Below are 19,880 nucleotides of genomic sequence, written 5' to 3' on the forward strand. Positions count from 1 at the left end.
TGTTCAGTACTGGGAAACGGTTGGTGATGGAGACTTTACCAAAAAATCTGGGGACAAGTTCTAGTTACGCTTTAAGAGTAAAGCGTTCGTTTCTCATTTTAAGCTAACAAAAAGTAGGGAAATGTTTTTGAATCTTTCGCATTGTTCAGAGACCGCCAAGTTACCACTGAATTGATGAGGTTTCCTACCAGAACGCGGATGTCTCGCACAAGAGTCAGACCTAAGTCATGTGACTAAGTCGAATCACGTTGCAACATGTAAAGAGAGATATCTTTCTCTCTAGGAAACTACTGTACCCTGAAATTACTGAGGGTGCGTGCACGGCTTATAACATATAGATCACTGAACAGGAGCCACTTAATTGTACTCCCTAAGGTTTAAAAATTAAAAACAATAATAAAACTGACAAATGGGCAAAGATGGTTAGATTAGCTAGAGGACATCGTTGTTTGTTAACTAAAAAATCAGCTTCCGGTTGCCGCGAGTGAGTTTTGCCCATTCCCTCGACAGGATTGGTAACCAAGCGTGTAGTTCCATCAAAATGCCGAATGGTTTGTCAGAGGAATAGCGAGGGCTAAAGATTTATCCAACTGGGCAAAATATTGCCCAGGACAACAAGATATGTTCAGAAATAAAGGATAGTGACATTCACATTCTCTATGATATACCTGGCAAACTGTCCCACCATCCTTCTACAATTCAAAATAAATTTAGAAATATATATATGAAAATAGCAATATCACTAAGTGACAGCATCTGTCCAACTTTCTTCCTCAAGTATACTTAGGCCGCAGTAAGATAACCAGGGCCGTAGCCAGTATGAGGCAAACCGAGGCACTTGCCTCAGTCATTTTTTCGTGATTCTCTGAAATAAAGGGTGATTCCAGTGTGTCTTTAAAATGTACTCATCATAAACACCTAGAATCCCTACGTTGAGAATTTAACCATGGACATTGCCTCAGTCATATTTTTTTTCTGGCTACGGCCCTGATAACCCTGATCTCTAAAGAGCCCTAAACTGAGCAATTTTGTGCTGATTATCAATTAGCATGTTGAATGACGGACGTCCAAGATGGTCGCTATGCAAGTATCTTTTGAAAAACTGTAACACTGCTAAGTGACCGATGAGTCAATGAGAACCAGAACCAACAATGATACTTACCAAAAACATCCAGTTCAGCGGCGCGAGAGAAGACTCTTATGCCGTCATATTCCGCCTCACAGACATATCGACCAGAATCGGCCTCTTGGACATTTGACAAAGACAGAACTTGAGATGATGTAATGGACTATCAAAAACAAAATAATGAAGCAAAAATTCTCATTGGCAATTAGACCACAGAGAAAGCGATGGCGACAACAGTTGTCAGAGGGCGATGTGTTTTTTAAAAATCTTTAATTGGAACAATAGCACCAGATGCTAATCTGTTAAAACAGAAATGGGTTTATCAACTGGGTTGATATGGTAACTGAAATGATCACCGTGCATTGGTCAAGAGATTACTTGGATCACTCACCGTTTCTAGGAAACCTAGGAACCTACACTCCTTTTTAAAGCCCAGGGAACGAATTGGAGTGCTAGGCCATCTCCAAGTTAAATCAATTTTCGTCATGCATGCGTCTGAAGAATAAAAACCGCTGCTTTTTCACAGAGATTGGATAAATATGTTTGACTAGTTGAACAGCTTATTTGTAAACTGCCAGTGAACGTGTTTACCACAACACCTGAGTTCGAATTTAGGAATATTTGGTAAAGTAATTTATTGTAACCTTTTTATTCTTTAACCATTTATACGTCAAAGGACCGTCAGCGACTGCCTCACAAATCCAAGAAACACCAAGTCCTAGTTCAGCACCAAGACTCACGGAAGGTGGGGGATGACTTATGTGCCGAGGGCCATTGTCAAACTGAGTTATATTCCTTGCTACCGTTTTGTAGTACTTTGTTTCCTCTGTATAAATAAAGTCAAACATACTGTTTCACTCCCTGAAGATAGTTTCACAGTTATAACTACCCATATGAAAGTTTTTGAATAAAAATAATTTTTTATCTTCAGATTGTTGTTCTATTGTTGTTCTAGTGAATGAGTAGCCTCCCAGTATCACCAGAGGAGACACCCAGCCCGGAAACGTCGATGAGTTGACCTGCAACCACTATGGCCGAGTCTGTCTGTCCCGGATTGGACTCGTCAGCAACGTGCGGACATAGAGATCGAGGCAACTCTAAAACGTATCTTCGTCCGCGAAGTCAAGCCAAGAGAGAAAATACTTTTTACCATAACATAAAAATTACCAATACATGGAAATTCTTTAAATGAAATGGGGATTACAATAGTCTTGAAAAAAAGTCTAGGTCTTCAGAAATCCTAACTAAACTTTCTTGGTGTCAATGTATTCTTGCTACACGACCGTTACATGGTTGCTTTTTGTATCCCTACTACAAGGCTTTTTTCACGAGTTAACAGAAGTAATTAAATGTTTTACCTATTAGAGCAACACCAAACGTGCTTCCCTCAAGAACTTCAAATGAACCAGCGCCAGTGGCTCTGATCATCAGGTATAACGTTTGCCACGGCTCAAGGTAGACGGTAGAAGAGAAGCTAAGGATGGCGTAAGAACCACTACGAACTTGTTTCGTGGCTTGTAAACCATTTCCGTTTGTCGTATCCCCATTGACTGATAGTAGAAGTTCAACCATTCTATAAGTGGAGGGTAAAACGTATCATTCTCTTCTTTCTCAAATCCCATAATACACCTCTTTTACCCCACAAAATTTTGCATAATCATTGTTTGCAATATCTCCTGACAAATGAAGATGTCCCAAGGGAATCGAAAACAATGCCTAAGTAATTTTTTTTGGAAGGGGGGGTGGGGGAAGGAGGGATAAAAGAGGTGCATTATGGGATTTGAGAAAGTAGATAACAATATCTTTTTTAGGATCATTCATGCAAACCTATCGAATTGCAAGTGACCTTATGTTTACGCTTAAACCTATTACAATTATTATGAATAGTAATAGTAATAATAATAATAATAATAATAATAATAATAATAATAATAATAATAATAGAAGAAGAAGAAGAAGCAGGTGAAGAAGGCTTGACCGTTCTTGTTTCAACATTTGTTCTCAAAACGTTAATTGATTTTTCATTAAGCCATTTCACAAACTACTTATTAATCTCGATCTGTTCAGTGAGCGAATCTTGATCTTGGGCGCGGGTACTGTTCTCACAACATTCGATCTGTACTGACAACCTTGGTCGAGAATCTCCCAGACGGGCCTCCCACTCGATTAATAAAAACTAAATATCAACATCATCATCATCATCATTATCATCATTAAAGTTATTCGTCTAGTTGTTATTATCACCGTTATTATTTTGATAGACTCGTCACACATTGCGTAAAATAAAACTGAGAGTCCACTTTGCCGCTAGGCATTTTGCGCACTCATCTTTCCATTTACCGGTATATGTTTGCATCAACAAGTTGGCTCATTTACCTGCTACTGTGGAATGCACTCGTCGTCTTCACCATCACAACAGCAGTAACGAAATACACCCCAGCTTGGTTAGCCACAAATCTTCCTTTGTTAGCATCTGAGATGGGCGACAGGCATTTTTGGTCTCTAATGGCTTCCCATTGCTGGATACTTTGCCACCATTTTCCAGCACTGTACACAGTCTTATAGGATCGAAGCACCAAACAAACATGATGGTTCCCCGTTGTTAACAATGCAGCAAAGAATGTCGAGTTGTCACCAGTAGCCAATGAACTTGAGTTTGTGTACAGAGAAATAGCAATCACTTCAGACGCATTAAGGTGAGCGAGAACAGAAATACTAATTGATTCAGTTGAATTTGCTTTAACGGTTGATGACGTTGATATAAACTTTTCACTTGACAAAGCTTTTGCTTTTAACTTGACTCCAACAATCCCTGCTGTGGCAATCTTCATTTCCAAGTTAGTGCAAAGGATGTAAAGTCCCCCAAGAGCCACATAAGCTGGTGACTGCAATCTGCCACCGCTTGTTTTCCATTCACTCAGTTCGTGCCATCCACTCGAATTAAAAGAGACCGATCGATGATTAAATTGAACGCTTTTATTAAAATTCACATCACTCAAATACTGCATGGAGCGTTTAGCGTTTGTCACTGATGCAGAAATAACTTGGGAATTCAAGCACACAGAAATAAGATCATGCATCGCAAAGGCAACAAGCGCTAAAAGTCCGTAAGTCTTCTTGTGATGGCTTAGGGCAAAAGAAACCTGAACATAACATTCAGCACATTTTCGTGGTCCAATGCAGGCAGTGACGTTTCCCGGCACCTTTCCGCTGATGGTAAATATTAAAGATACAAGATAAGTGCCAGTAGAGGTCGTTTTAAACTCCCCCTTACAGCACTGTCGAGATGCCTTTGGATTAAAAACGTTCCCTTGTATGTATGCAAGTTGATCCCCAGCCGTGGAGGCATACTTGATAACTGGCTGGTTACAATGGAAAGAATTATTCTGAACGTCCTTGATTGTCTGAAAGAGGCCAGGCTGACTAGCAGGAGCTAGAAACCTCGCCATAGAAAACCACGAACCTACGTCATTAATAAACGGCTTATTTGATCCTGTAAAGAGAGAAACTTTCTGTCCTTTCCGTAAGTATAGTACTCCAAATGCACTTAAAACCATAGGGACACCTGAACTTGCACTAATCAAAGAAGCTGGGAAAGAATTACTCCAGTCAGAGTTTCTAGAATGGACAACGACTTTGCTGTCAATGGTCTTATGGACGTTTGGTTTTACAACTATAACGCTCTGCAAAAAATACAAACCGCTGTTCATTATAACAACAGGATCAAATCGGGTTTTAAAAAGGTTTTTAGTGACGGTAGTATTCCAGTGATAAAGGGGGCCATCGAAAGTTTGGGTTGTAGTATGAGCCACAACTCCAGCGGCATAATCACTGTTCAAACGAGAAATTAACACAACGGAAAAGCTACTGTTTGGCAACACTTTCAATAAAGATCCTTGAGAATCTGCTGTTATAAAAATGGAAAGCCTCTCCTCTGTAATGAGCCGTGCAATTCCTGCAATGGTCAGAGTTTCAACGAAATTTGCACCTGTGCCCTTTAAAGGTTGAAAAGTCGTTAACACCCTCTTATTTATCTGCCCATCAAGCAAAGCGTTCATTGTAATCTTAGATGGAGCGGAATGTCGGATTAAGATGTTTGCGGCGATGAGGTAAAGTCCGTCTACTTTAGCCTTAAACCTTCCGGAAGTTGGGTTCCACTGGGCGTTGTTTTCGAATGGAGATTGAAATTGGGGTGCGACGGTTCTCCACCCGCCAATTTCTCCATTGGAGGAACCAGGACGGCCTTCATCATCTTTCACTAGATAACAAAACGTTAAAAAAAAAAAAAGGTGAAATACAGAACTTCAATTGTTTGGGTAATGCAACCCAACTTACTCTAGGCAAAGGTATAACCTCATTGGGTAACTGTCGATAGATGCCGAACTTTTAATAACGTTAAAATAAAATGGAACTGGCCTCAGTTAATCTTCCGTTATTTTACTGACTATAAATCGTCTCACAGTAATCTTAAAGTTTTGTGCATTTAAAAGCCAAAGACAAGTAGATCCACAGAATTGTGTTTCGTACTTTTGGGAAAAGGTATAAGGGCAAGTTAAAGCAACGGACGTATAACCCTCGGATTTCAACGTTTTACACTCAGCTCGGATTTGAACTGCATATGAAATACGGGTAACAATGGCAAACTGAACTTAAAGCACGAAGTAAGCCGCAAAACAACGATAACACTGATCAAGATATAGATAGAGCAGGTTTCAATCGAGTTTCGTAAAACCAAAAGCAAAGTAATTACTTTGGCCAATCCAAAATGAAGGAGACAGTCCAGTAAACCAATCAAAACTTGAAGTAGTTACACGTAGCCGACACAAAGCGCGGGAAAATGTGCACGCGCGAGCCACGATTGGCTTCGGTTTCGCTTCTGATTGGTTGAAAAAGTGCCGCGAGAACTTTCAACCAATCACTGAGTGAAGGAAAGGAAAACCAAAGCAATTCGGTAATTACTTTCGACACTCAATTGAAAACCCCTCTACCACAAAGTCCACTCCGGTGCACATTGCTCTTTTGTCTCAGAGCATTATCTTGAAGTCATATATTTTCATTGACACAGAAAAGAAAAAACATGTTTGCAATACTATACATGACCCGTGGTGAGGACATAAATCACAGGGGCCCCAAGCTCAGTGTGAGGGAAAGCCAACAAAAAAAAATAAGGATTTGTATGGGAATCCCGACAAAAGACCTGGGAAGATAATTTTACCAAAAAACTGTCAATTAAAAATCCTAACCTTATTGCCATTCTGGGTCGCTTCCTTCCTCTGCCTTTTTTTTTCCAGATTCGACGCGAATGTGCCATTATCAGTTTCATTGGTTGTCAACGGCTAGAGTAAATTACCAAGGCGGAACACTCAATTCTCACGAGCCCAACCAATTCAGTCAAATATTCCTGGTTTAAATGTTCCCACGGTTAAAATTCCACCGTAGAATTCAAGGACAAAGGTTTTTCTTTTATTTCAGCCTTGGTAATCACTGATAATGGCTTCATTCGCGTCGAATCTGGAAAAAACCACAGAGGAAGGAAGCGACTCTCAATGGCAATAAGGTTAGGCTTTTTAATTGACAATTTTTTCGTAAAAGCATCTTCTCAGGTCTTTCATCGGGATTTCTATACAAATCCTTATTTTTTTTGTTGGCTTTCCCTCACACTGAGCTTGGGATGCCTGTGCATAAATCCGTGGACGCAACAAGCAAGTCGGCTGAACAAACGTCGGGCAAAGTGTAGGCTTCTTGTAGCCTCTTGGTTTGTTCAGGTAGAGAAATGACCACAAAGGGAAGAATAATCGAATAACATTTTACATATCTCACCTGCGAAAAACCCGGGAACATAAAGCGACTCTGATCCAACCAATGCCACAAAGAAAGTTGTTTCCATGGAAATAATCCATGACGATGGTTCCGTGCTAGAGACAAAGACAGACACATTTTGGTTCTGTCGCAATTTCATGGACCCCGCAACATTAAGTGTGACGTTTCGCTCGGGATTTTCGTTCAGTGACAACAGTCTTTCCCCAGTATCAATATTATTGTCGATGGCTATTATTACAGACAAATTTCCTTTTCCTTGACCTTTGAAAATCGCATTGCAGGACAAAAAGAAAGTACCATCTACATGTGTTCGATAAACTCCCTCGGTTGGAAAGAAGGCATGATCGAATGCAAACGAACCCGGGAAGTCATTCGCTTTCCAGTGTGTGAGCTTCGTCAGTCCTTGGTAATTGAGAGGCATGTTACCTTTCAACGTGGCTGCAACACCAGGCCAATCGTATGAAACCAAAACGACACCAAATAGCCCATCAATTATTAACCCGTTATGATTAAAGCAATGGACATGGACAGTGACACTCTCTCCTTTGTCAAGCTCGATGACGCCGCTAATGCTTAATGAATCTTTTCCCGTTGAAATTCTCTTAGCAATCAACAGTCCGTTGCTGCTAGAGCGAGCATCATCCCCGACAGCGACAAGTAGGCGAACTGAGTTCTTATGCAATGAGGGAGTCGCATTTACATTCACGAAAACATTAACTAAGTACAATCCATCAGTGCTAGAGGTAAACTTGCCATCACTGGACTCTAAATTCGTATTTCCTGATATAAAATTTCGCCTAAAGCTACTAACAGTCCAATTCTCCATTTTGTTCCATACATCCGATTTTGTTACATAACTCGTGGGTAAACTGACTGAAAACTGCGGATCGATGTCACTTTTTATTCCAAGAAATAGACCCGAGAAACTGCTTCCGGATTTGAGAGTAAGATCCGCAGAACTTGTCAACTCAACCTGTAGTGCGAGACAATCCCCGCGATACAAATAAAACATTCCGTGCATGCTCATGGTATATTTCTGTCCTTCTTGTGAGAATCTTTGAAGTAGCATAATATTAGAATTTAACACAATAGAAAGTACAAAGCGCGCGAATGTGTCATTGCATTGGATGTTAATGTTTAATGTAAACTTGTGAATCCCTTCAAGGAGTGCACAAAACAGCCCAACTGAAGGCGATGTTCCACTGTGTGTTCTGAATAACCCCTTGGTGCCACTTGTTCTCCAGTTTCCAATGCGATTCTTTACTTGGATTGGGATAACCTCGTCACGCGATAATAGAGCGTGAAAGCCAGGCACAGAGCCTATGCGTGACATGTGGATAACCGAAAAAGTGCTGTCCCTCAACAATGTTCCTCTGGAGCCATGGAGGTACAAAGCTACGAAATCACTTCGATAAAGACGCAGAAAGCCGGAAAGACTTAACGTTCCATCGAAACTCGTATTGCCGAACAGACCTTCGATTCCATTTGTCGCTTCAACATCATTGTTGATCACCAAAGAGGCTTTTAAAAAACCATCACTTGCATTCGTGATCATCAAATTTAGAGCGACAAAGTAAATCCCAGGTTCGCGAATTTTGAAGATGTCATGGAAAGCATTTCCTGCTACACCATCAGCCAGGAAAAAGCCTTTGCGAGCAGAAACACTCCACGCTTGGACCAAAGTCATTCCAGTATCAGGCAGGTGAAAAACATTTTCCTGAAGGTAACTTGAAACTCCAACCTCGAGAAATGCTGTCAGTAAAGGAGATATTTAATAAAACGAGAATCAATGATTTTAATATTAAGACAGAACCTTAACATGTAAATGCTTTTCAAAGAACCTTAATATTTTTAGACTTCTCTACAACTGCTAAAGGAGGCTCAAACCAGTTTCAATACTTTCACCAAACTGCACTATTTAGAAGGATTGAATCTACCTGACTGCTTAAAAACAACAGCAAAGATATGGTACCGCGTCAAACACCAATAATTTCTTAACAAGATTCATTAAACTATGTGACTTAATAGGTTACTAAGGCAACAAAACAGCCATCTAAAAACACTCTATATTTCGTAGCCGTTGTCGTCCTCGTTTCGTAAGCTCCGTAATAAATTCGCCAGTACCCATTTATACACCGGGGTGGAGAGAGGCAGCGTGAGAGTAAAGTGTCTTGCCGAAGAACACAACACGATGTCCCCGGCCAGGACCCGAACCCGGACCACTCGATCCGGAGTCGAGCGCACTAACCACGCCACCGCGCCTCCCAAAGTGATTAACAGACTAAGGTAAAACTCTATGCTAAGTTAAAAAAAAAAACTCTCTGGAGCAGATTCAGAGCCACCGTGACAACTGAAGAATTTTAAGGTGGTTATGAATTCGCTTCAGAAAATTTTTAACTTTGTAGAGAGTTAGAACACCGCAAAAACAATTGTACGTCTAGTGACCAAGGTGCGTTTTATCGTTTGGTTCATTTCTTTGTCGTTCTCGTCCACTTTTGTTTATATTAGTTTTATTCCAGAATTTTGATACGCACGCCGAATGAGAGTCCTGGAATAATCTCGAAACTAGTACAACAATGGGAAACACTATTTTGCAACAACGTTCTCGTAGCCATAGTCGTGGACCTTGCTTAAACTCCTTATTTGGGAGCTTAAGGAGGCTCGAAATAGTTTCTCCTTTTTTCAAACAAATAAACATATTCTGTTTTTAGATACAGCTAGGGTAATCATATCAAGACAAAATTTGGCCAGGGTATTAAGTACTTATCATAGATTGCTCACATCTCATTTTCCTCCAAAATAACGTTACCGTGGCAACGGCATGAGGCATTTCTTTAAGCCTTAAAATCAAAATATATTGTCTTTTTATATTTTTCTTTTTTATTTCTGGTGACCCACTTTGAATCGTGAGCTGACGCGAGCAGCTTTTGGAAGTGCGTGCGTGGCTAACGCGCGCGCGCGCTCAGCTGAAAACCCTTTCGAGCTTTCTTCAGCAAGACCGACGACGACGCCAACGAGAATGTCGCCAAAAAATATTATTTCCCCTTATTGTAATAAGTTCGGTATAACCCCAAGTCGTTCGGAATGGAAAGTGTGTTAATCAACATAGCAGGAATAAAACTAGCACGAACAGTGTGGTTGTTTGGGAAAAAATCAAAAAAAAAAAAAAATCAAAAATACGAGTTCGCGTTATTTATATCACTACGAAACTATTTCATGTCGTTTCGCGTTAAAAATGTGTAGTAACTGTTGAGGAATTAAACTGGTATGATTGGGTTGGAAGCGTAGAGAGAGAACTGAAAACTCATCGTCATGTGCTAACATTCTCCACAGAACCTTGAATTTGGTCATTTCACGTCGTCATTTAGGAGATGACGGCAAAGAAATGTACCAAAATGTAAAACGCACGTGCAGAGCGTGCAGAGCCATTGTTTTTGCTCACTAAACCTATTGTTTTGTAGCGTCGTCGTTGCCGTCGGCGTCGTCGTTTAGTAAGCTCCCTAATTACCTAGTTAACAAGCAACTCATGGTCAGTCGCACAGACCCACTATATTATAAAACTATCGTCACTCTCCTCATTGTTCAGTAAAAAGCTTCAAAAAGAGAAAAATCATACCATTGCCGGATGCAAATAACCAGCAACATAAGTAGCACAGATGAGCTACCCAGAGGTGAAACACTGCAGTAATCTTCATTTAGGAACCTACAGAGTACAAAAAGTGGAATGAGGAGATATCGTGCCAGACGTTCTATCTTTAACTGAAAGCGGCCTTCGTAATTGAGACACTGAGAGAGCTATTTCATGTCATCAGTTTTTTCCCCGCAAACTTTTGTCCCTTTATTCCTGTTCAAAGGCTCAAAGGCAATCTCATTGCAAAGCGCTCTGATATAATGCAAATTCAAACCTCTCAGTGACACCATTCATTTCAAATCATTTAACTGAAGCACAAGTTAATCAAGCCCTAATGAAATTGTTAGTTTCTGTAACATGAAGCGACTAAGAGCATTGCGTGAAATTGCAAACATTGATGAACTGATAAGGCTAGCACCGTAAAAGCTAAAGAAACTCGATAGGGCTTGTAACATGAAAATCAAGTACAAGCCAATTTAGAAAATATATAAACATGTCCGCCAAAAAATCATTAACTGAATTTCCTTACTGGGGCAAAGATGCACGCTGTGAATTGAAAGGGCTCCAAGTAGAATGACGATCTCTCTCAAGATTTAGAACCTGCGCGCTTTCCGAAATGAACACTGTGGGGGACACTATATACTTATTAAAACTGGAAACAATACATAACTGATGGACAGAAGTGGGCTGGAGGCTAAAAAAGCTCAAGACATTTATAGTGGGCATACTGAGATTGCACATAATGTAATACCCACGTGTAGGCAGCTCTCTCCACGGAACACTCTGCGAGCAGAGCCTCTCCAAAACTCACCAAAGTGTCAAGTCTTTTAAGTCGCTGCAGCCCAAGTTTCTGGGCTAGTCACTCCGGTCAAACCGGTTTAAACAGCGCGCGCATCATACTTTTGACAAGGTGAAGGTCAAAATTGAGCCTTCAGTACGAAAATCAATATGGCGTCTAGGAGTGTGATTGAGACTTGGCCTGGGTTTGAAACTGTCTCCAAGCAACGGCTTGCGCATACTCAATCAAGACTTGACACGATTTCTGCAGAGTCCTTTCTTTTTCGTTGAGTTAAGAAAGGCTTTGCTGGCAGGGTGTCCACCAAGAGGCTGAAAGGAAGAATCCACACCTGCAAGCAGTACTGAGGTCCCCAAGGACTATCTACAAACAGGAAAACAGTATTGGTATCTATTCTTAAATAACACAAATTAATTGGTATCTGTAAAAAAAAAAAAGATCAATAATAAGTGTTGATAAATAATTACTATAATTATTCATAAATAATCAACCAAAATAACCAATATAGTAAGAATAATTTGACTTCATTTTTGGTCAGACAAAAAAGCATAGCAGCTCATTATAAAACGTGGCAGGCGATGAATGAGTCCAGGAGCGGTTGTTTCTTCAGTAACAATAATGATGGCATCTTGTTTGGAAATAATCGGTGTTTAAGCTTGCCGTTACTTGATACAGTGTTGTAGCGTCACCTTTCTAAGGAGTGACTCTTTCAATGTGTTGAAATTGGTTTGAGCCACCTTAAGGTGGCTCCATATGGTTATTCGCGTTCATTTGTCGCGCGCTAGTACCCACTCTCCACGGGAATTTTCGCATTGCTCTTGATCTCATCTCTCCCAAGTCTATCGAAATAGACTTCTAAAAGACAGAACTGCTCTTTTCAACCATCACTGTTAAATTAACGGGGTTTTACTTGGAATTATAACTCTGTAAAGACAGGTTGTTTACAGTGTTTATTAGTAATTACAGTAACAGTAATTACCGTTCTCCAAAATTTGAGAGATTTCACCAAAGAAAACTGGAGATATTTCAAGGGACAGTTTCGCACTTTTCCATCGCACAACGTACGTCACAGAATAGCAATTTGCCAAGATCGCCATTTGAGCATGCGTGAAATTCCCAACCACGTGCATGCGCGCGTACCTTTGCTTGAGATCTAATGTTTACCTGAGGGAAGAAATCGATGGAATTTGGTCGAGAACTCAACCTCGAGCTCTTCGCAAGAAGGGAAAAAGTTTAGAGGAGTATCTTCTTCACTTGGTCTACCAATATCGGAATCCCCCTTTGGCGATTTGTGCTTGTTTTCCGTAGCGTTCACGATTCCAAGGAGAGCTGTGTCCCTGGATTGATGGTTGTTAGAATCAGATAAGTTGTTCAAAAAACAGTGGGAAATTATTTTTTTAACTTGACCTTCTGTTGGAATCCAAAGAATTTTCAGCCTTCTTACGGATAGGTAAACATTTCGAAAAGATGATACGTCCACATAATTTTGACGAAACAAGAGGCTGTAATTAGCCTAAACTCGGGCCTGCAAAAATTCAGTGGTATATGGTTAATTTAGCACTAGAGAAAAAAAAAGAGAGAAGTCTGTCGCTTTTACATCGGCTTTACATTGCGCTTCTCATGATGTTCGAATATGTATGTAGTGAATGTCCGGACCCAGATTATCTTCATAAAAGGTGGTGACAATGACCACTGGACCATGGAAACGAGGTAAAAATAGTGTATTTATTCCAAAATGGCTAAGCCTGTTGTTTTTTGCTAATCGATGAGTATTTTTGCGAAGGGTTTGAGAAAGGAAACGCTAGTTGAACGGTTTACGATGAAACGAAATGACTCATCGAAACATCTTTTGCAGAAAAAATGTAAGAAAAACTAGCCATAAGGTGATATGCAAGCAATTGTCAAAATATAAGTAAGGGTTATCTCCTGAAACGAGGGGATATCAGATTTATTCACCCCTGGTTCCGCCCGAGGAGCCCGAGGGCGGAACCAGAGGTGAATAAATTTGATATCCCCGAGTGAAAGGTCGATAAAATGCTTATTTTACACATTGGTGAGGTTTTCTAGAAAATGCACTGTTGTTTGAGATGTTGGCAAACAGCTTGATGAAGATTTGTAAAGAAAGAAATATATGTAGTTTCTAGGGACTTAAATTACATCTATGTGCGTGAAAAATTGCGAAAACGAAATTGTCATGGTCTGAGTTGAATATTTAAGTGTAGTTTGCCTCGTGTTGTAATTTGCACTGTGGATTACCGACTTGATCAAGTTCAGTTGATGTCGAAGAATGAGTGAATCGGACTCCATGCAGTGATGATAATTTCATCACTCAAAGCAGTTTTTCTGGTACTATTCAGTCGTCTTGCGAAGATGAAAGTTTGCTGGATGTGCCAGCAGATCATTTGATGGTTTAGATGTAAAGGAAACAGTGACAGAATTATTCAAAGAAGTAACGCGGAGTGAGTCCAGTAATGAAGTGGGAGAGACTAGCAAGAAGGCTGGAGTATCGCGACGTGGTATTGAAATAGTGACACAGGGAGAGGTTGAGGAAAGGAATAAAGAACGAATTCCACAAAATACACGAAACCGGCTTGAAAGAAGCCGTGTTGGTACTAGTCAGCGGGTAATCATCAGGTAAGTATGTACCTTAAGTAGGTTTATCAAAGTAAGAAGATGGCGGAAACAGCACAAAGTAGCCGCCAAGTGGGATGCTTTTATATCGTCTAATTTTTGTGGTTAGTGATTAAGTAGCTGGTAGGATTTGCCAATTTCTATCTTCAGAAAGTGCCAAATCGAGAGCAACTATCAAATCGAGAGCAACTATGGTATCTTTTACTGGGATGCACTAAAAGCCGGAATCCAGAATCCGGAACCACAATGCGGAAACCGGAATTATCCACAATTCGCGAGAATTACAATAACTTATCCACTGGATAACTCAATTTGTTTTGCTAGTGTTTATCGGCTGAATAGTGATTTAGCTGGTGGATAGCGTTATCCAGCTTTTGAACAATCGAGGCCTGATTTCTTGTGCATCTTGATTATCATCAAGTCTTCTAATTGGAAATCCCCGTAAATCCTACCGACTGAGCTACAAGGTCAGACGGGAGCAGGCCGTGGGAACTGAAGTTGTTACACTCACGGCAATGAACATGTACAAGTACAAGGAAGGATTACGTTTTTGCAAACGTTGGCCGTGTAGCACTTATACTTGAACAGACGTAACTGATTAGAGAGTACTGTGAAGTGCTAAGTTTCTACCCCTATGAACCATGTGAGCGTTAGCCCTACTAATGGAAAGGGGCCCACACAAGGACAGAGAAAAACTCTGACTTCGGGTTAGATCACCGCTGCTCTACCGACTGAGCAGCGGTGATCTAACCCGGTGTTTAGTCGGTGATGCACTTGATTGAACTGATATTGCATTCAATATACTTTTATATAATAACCCAAGTTATTCACGGATTTTGATTGGTTCTTGCCTATGATCTATTAGAGGACAGACGCACGATTGACGTCACCATGAGCTTTTATGCGAATAAAGTTTAATTCTTTATTATATAAACAAATAGATTCCATGTAGCCGTGGGTCTGTTCAGTAATAGATCACAGAAGACGTCAAAATGTGGTAAGAACATCAGTGACACACTCGGCTATCGTCTCGTGTGCCACTTTAGTTTTGTTCTTACCACATTTTGACGTCATCTGTGATCTATTACTGAACAGACGCACGGCAACATGGAATCTATTTGTTAAACACTCATGGAATGCAGATAATTTACCCGCAGAATCCGTCGGGAAAGTAATTTTGTCTTATATATGTCTTTGCAGGTGCACGTTTCTAAGCAATCCAACATTCCAGACCATTGGAGAGCTTATGCCCTGAGTGACCCAAAGGAGAAGGATTATCACATCATCTGTCCACATGATCATCTAGAAATCTGTGATCGCTGTGACTTACTTGCTTCAGTTCTGGCAGATATTCATGACCCACTTGAAAACATGTCTGATAGTAACGGGTCAAGTGACGTGGTAGAAGAGTTGAACTTCATTGAAGGTCAAGCTAAGCAAAACATCTGGGTTTGGAAAGCACACCTCATCCGCTGTGTGAATCAGGATGAAGCCCGACTAGAGGCCGGTATAATTGAGGCTCTCAATGAAAGTTCAGTCCTCCTGGTGCAAGACTGGGCCATGACGTTTCTGCCCAGAACATTTAGAGAAAGCCAAAGTGATTGGTTTGCAAAGAGGGGATGACTTGGCACATTACTGTAGTTACTCGGCGGGCAGAAAACCAAGAATTGCAGATGATTACATTAAATTTTGTACATGTTGACCAAACCTGCAACCAAGACAGCTGTGTTGTGCTTTCCATTATGAAGGATGTTATCGGAAAGTCGAAGTCCCAGTTGCCTTCACTGGAAACTGTCTTCTAACAGACAGGACAATGCCGGCTGCTACCACTGCCGCGCTACGATAGTGGGAGCTAGCTTTGCAGGTCGTTGTAGTGGAGAGTTTGTGAAACGCATGGACTTTTCAGACTCACAGGGCGGTAAAGGCCCATGTGATCAAAAGGCAGCCTCAATTAAGTCGCACATGAGAGTCTACCGTAACCAAGGGTCCAACGTCAAGACAGCCAAGGAAATGGTAGACGCTATCCAGTCATTGGGAGGTGTTCCTGGAGCCGATGTTACATTGTGCAGCCCTTCGCAATTCCTAAAACCCTCCTTAAACGTAAAGATTGAAGGAGTGGGTCTAATTTCTAATATCGAATACAATGACGGAAGCTTGAGGGTCTCGAAAGACTATGGAATAGGGCCTGGTACGTGTATGCAACTCACGGAGTATAGGCCGGGGTATTCCGCTGGTGGTGCCGATTCCAGATCTCGTGAAATGCGATGGAGATACGACCAAAACAATGCCAAACGCACACTTCATCAAAATTAATTCCAGGCTTCAACCTCGCTCAGACGATTCCCAGAAATGCTCAGATACTGGGGAGGAGCCTGGGACTGATACCTCATCTGTTCGTTTTTTTTCCTGTCCCGAGGAAGGATGTGTGAAGGAGTATCAAAGATTTTCCTCCTTACAGCACCATCTGGACCTTCGAAAACACGAACGTGCTTTGAAGCATGCAACACTTCTTGACAAAGCAGTGCTCGGCTACGCAGATAGACTACAAGAGAAGTCCGGTGGTATACCACAGATACAGCAAGTTAGAAAGCGTGTAAACCCTCGAATCACCCGTGTTTACCAATGTGTTGGGCTCTTAAGTCTAGTCATGTTAAACGGACAAGATTTACAGAAAAGCAGAGAGATTACTTGTCTAGCAAATTCCGTATTGGAGAGACAACCGGCAAGAAAGCGGACGCAGCCTCGGTATACACGTCAATGATGACTGCCAGAGACGGCAAATTCAAAGCTTTGGAACTTTGCAATTCAAATGCTTCAGAAAATCCGCGAGCACTTTGACATTCCAATAACGGACATCAAAGTTGAGAGAAAAACTCCATATATCGAATGGCTGATCGCCTTTGGGAAAAAATGCACATGTCAGGCCGGGATGTCAGGGATCATTGTGACTCGTGTTTTCGCTTAAACGATAATATACATGTGTATCAGAACATTTTCGTTTCTGATTACAGTTCTTTATAGCAAATGGCCGTATATGCACCTAACCATGACACTCACAATATACTCAGCACTGTGACATCGAAGACTCTGCAGTCTAGCGGTGTATAACACTGAATTAAAAATAGAAACAATAATGTACGATTTGACAAACACGCGGATTTTAATGAGGTAATTGAAAATCTTTAGAAGTAGTATCATAAAAAACATTGTAACTGCTGTAGTTCTTTCTGATCTCGAGGGTTCTTTCAGCTGCATTTTCGGGAAGGTCTTACCCTACATCCTCCTGGTGCGAATAAGCTCGTTTGGTCACGCAACAATTGAGATATTGAAGAGACGCTCACTTCGCGACTAGCAGCTATCAAAATCTCAGTATCTCAGGCGTACTTTGCTTTAGACAGTCCTGTGTAAAGAAAAGTACGCCTGATCGCAGGTTACTTCAATATTGTCATTTAAAACAATAAAATCTACATTGTATTGTCTTTAATGTAACACCGTACTTGAGGATCGATTGATTAACAAAACTACAGCGACATATCAAACTATTGTCTCCTGGAGTACAGCAACTGGAACGTAGGAAAAACTTTAATACGGTACCGTAAGGCATACGGCAAATATTAATTAAATATTAATTAAATATTAATTTAGTTTTCCTGAACTATTCAGTAAGCATAATGCGTAGTGCGTAAGGCGGATGGAACAACCTGAGTGGACTAGGCAAAGCAAATCTTTGGGATCCTTCGTTTATTTTTGACTGAACTGAATCCTTCTTTAAAAATTACGAACACTACATAACATATTACGATGCGAACGCATTTACCACTTAATTACCTGAATTAAATCTTTTACGTCTCCGAGTCTCTATCGAACGAAAAATACATGTCGAAACCAGTCTCCGTTGCTTATTTTTGTTTGGCTGCGTAGCCAGCATTTAATGTAATTTAATTTAAACTCTAAGAAATCGTGTTGTTGAATTGATATTTCAACCCCCTTACAGTCCTGAATTTAATTCGTGTGAGTTTTGTTTTATGTTGATGAAGGCATATTTGAGACAACACGAAACAGTTTTCACAGAACTTGCGATAATTCAAGGGAGTTTGCAAACAATCACGCCGGCGATAAATTGTGGATTTGTCATTTAAGAATTAATCAGTTTGCACAGCCACGCGAATCCTACCCCATGTAGAGTTATTATGCCGTAAATTTATATTGTAAAAAATAGAGATCAAATTGAAGTTTCTTACGAAGGGCTTATCAACAGACTTTTAACTGGAGCAGAGTTTGGAACGTTACCGACCATATCAAGCCTCCCATATCAGGCCCCCCATATCAGGTCCCTCATATCAATCCCCTACCATATCAAGCCCCCCACGACACACCATATCAAGCCCCTGATATTCTATCATCAATACGACTTCATGACACACCATATCAGGCCCCGACCAACCATATCAAGCCCCTGATATTCTATCGTCAATATGACTTCATGACACACCATATCAGGCCCCGACCAACCATATCAAGCCCCTGATATTCTATCGTCAATATGACTTCATGACACACCATATAAGGCCCCGACCAACCATATCAAGCCCCTGATATTCTATCGTCAATACGACTTCATGACACACCATATCAGGCCCCGACCAACCATATCAAGCCCCTGATATTCTATCATCAATACGACTTCATGACACACCATATCAGGCCCCGACCAACCATATCAAGCCCCTGATATTCTATCGTCAATATGACTTCATGACACACCATATAAGGCCCCGACCAACCATATCAAGCCCCTGATATTCTATCGTCAATACGACTTCATGACACACCATATCAGGCCCCGACCAACCATATCAAGCCCCTGATATTCTATCATCAATACGACTTCATGACACACCTTATCAGGCCCCGACCAACCATATCAAGCCCCTGATATTCTATCGTCAATATGACTTCATGACACACCATATAAGGCCCCGACCAACCATATCAAGCCCCTGATATTCTATCGTCAATATGACTTCATGACACACCATATCAGGCCCCGACCAACCATATCAAGCCCCTGATATTCTATCGCCAATATGACTTCATGACACACCATATCAGGCCCCGACCAACCATATCAAGCCCCTGATATTCTATCGTCAATATGACTTCATGACACACCATATCAGGCCCCGACCAACCATATCAAGCCCCTGATATTCTATCATCAATACGACTTCATGACACACCATATCAGGCCCCGACCAACCATATCAAGCCCCTGATATTCTATCGTCAATATGACTTCATGACACACCATATAAGGCCCCGACCAACCATATCAAGCCCCTGATATTCTATCGTCAATATGACTTCATGACACACCATATCAGGCCCCGACCAACCATATCAAGCCCCTGATATTCTATCGCCAATATGACTTCATGACACACCATATCAGGCCCCGACCAACCATATCAAGCCCCTGATATTCTATCGTCAATATGACTTCATGACACACCATATCAGGCCCCGACCAACCATATCAAGCCCCTGATATTCTATCATCAATACGACTTCATGACACACCATATCAGGCCCCGACCAACCATATCAAGCCCCTGATATTCTATCGTCAATATGACTTCATGACACACCATATCAGGCCCCGACCAACCATATCAAGCCCCTGATATTCTATCGCCAATATGACTTCATGACACACCATATCAGGCCCCGACCAACCATATCAAGCCCCTGATATTCTATCGTCAATACGACTTCATGACACACCATATCAGGCCCCGACCAACCATATCAAGCCCCTGATATTCTATCGTCAATATGACTTCATGACACACCATATCAGGCCCCGACCAACCATA

At 41.1% G+C, this 19,880-nt stretch overlaps 1 protein-coding gene across 2 annotated transcripts in view; it reads right to left on the reverse strand.

Moving 5' to 3' along the window:
* LOC137979189 (uncharacterized) overlaps positions 1-19,880 on the reverse strand; it is a 44,030-nt gene that overhangs the window by 21,718 nt on the left and 2,432 nt on the right. For both annotated transcript variants that reach the window (XM_068826390.1, XM_068826389.1), the window contains exons 2-8: positions 11,705-11,736; positions 10,563-10,649; positions 6,947-8,698; positions 3,503-5,384; positions 2,485-2,699; positions 1,771-1,952; positions 1,163-1,289 (exon numbers count right to left, since the gene is read on the reverse strand). In XM_068826390.1, coding sequence (XP_068682491.1) covers positions 1,163-1,289; positions 1,771-1,952; positions 2,485-2,699; positions 3,503-5,384; positions 6,947-8,698; positions 10,563-10,641 — 4,237 coding nt within the window. In that variant the 5' untranslated portion in view covers positions 10,642-10,649; positions 11,705-11,736. The remainder of the gene's footprint in view (positions 1-1,162; positions 1,290-1,770; positions 1,953-2,484; positions 2,700-3,502; positions 5,385-6,946; positions 8,699-10,562; positions 10,650-11,704; positions 11,737-19,880) is intronic.

The sequence above is a fragment of the Montipora foliosa genome, chromosome 12, assembly GCF_036669935.1.
Source record: "Montipora foliosa isolate CH-2021 chromosome 12, ASM3666993v2, whole genome shotgun sequence".
Lineage (NCBI taxonomy): Eukaryota > Metazoa > Cnidaria > Anthozoa > Scleractinia > Acroporidae > Montipora > Montipora foliosa.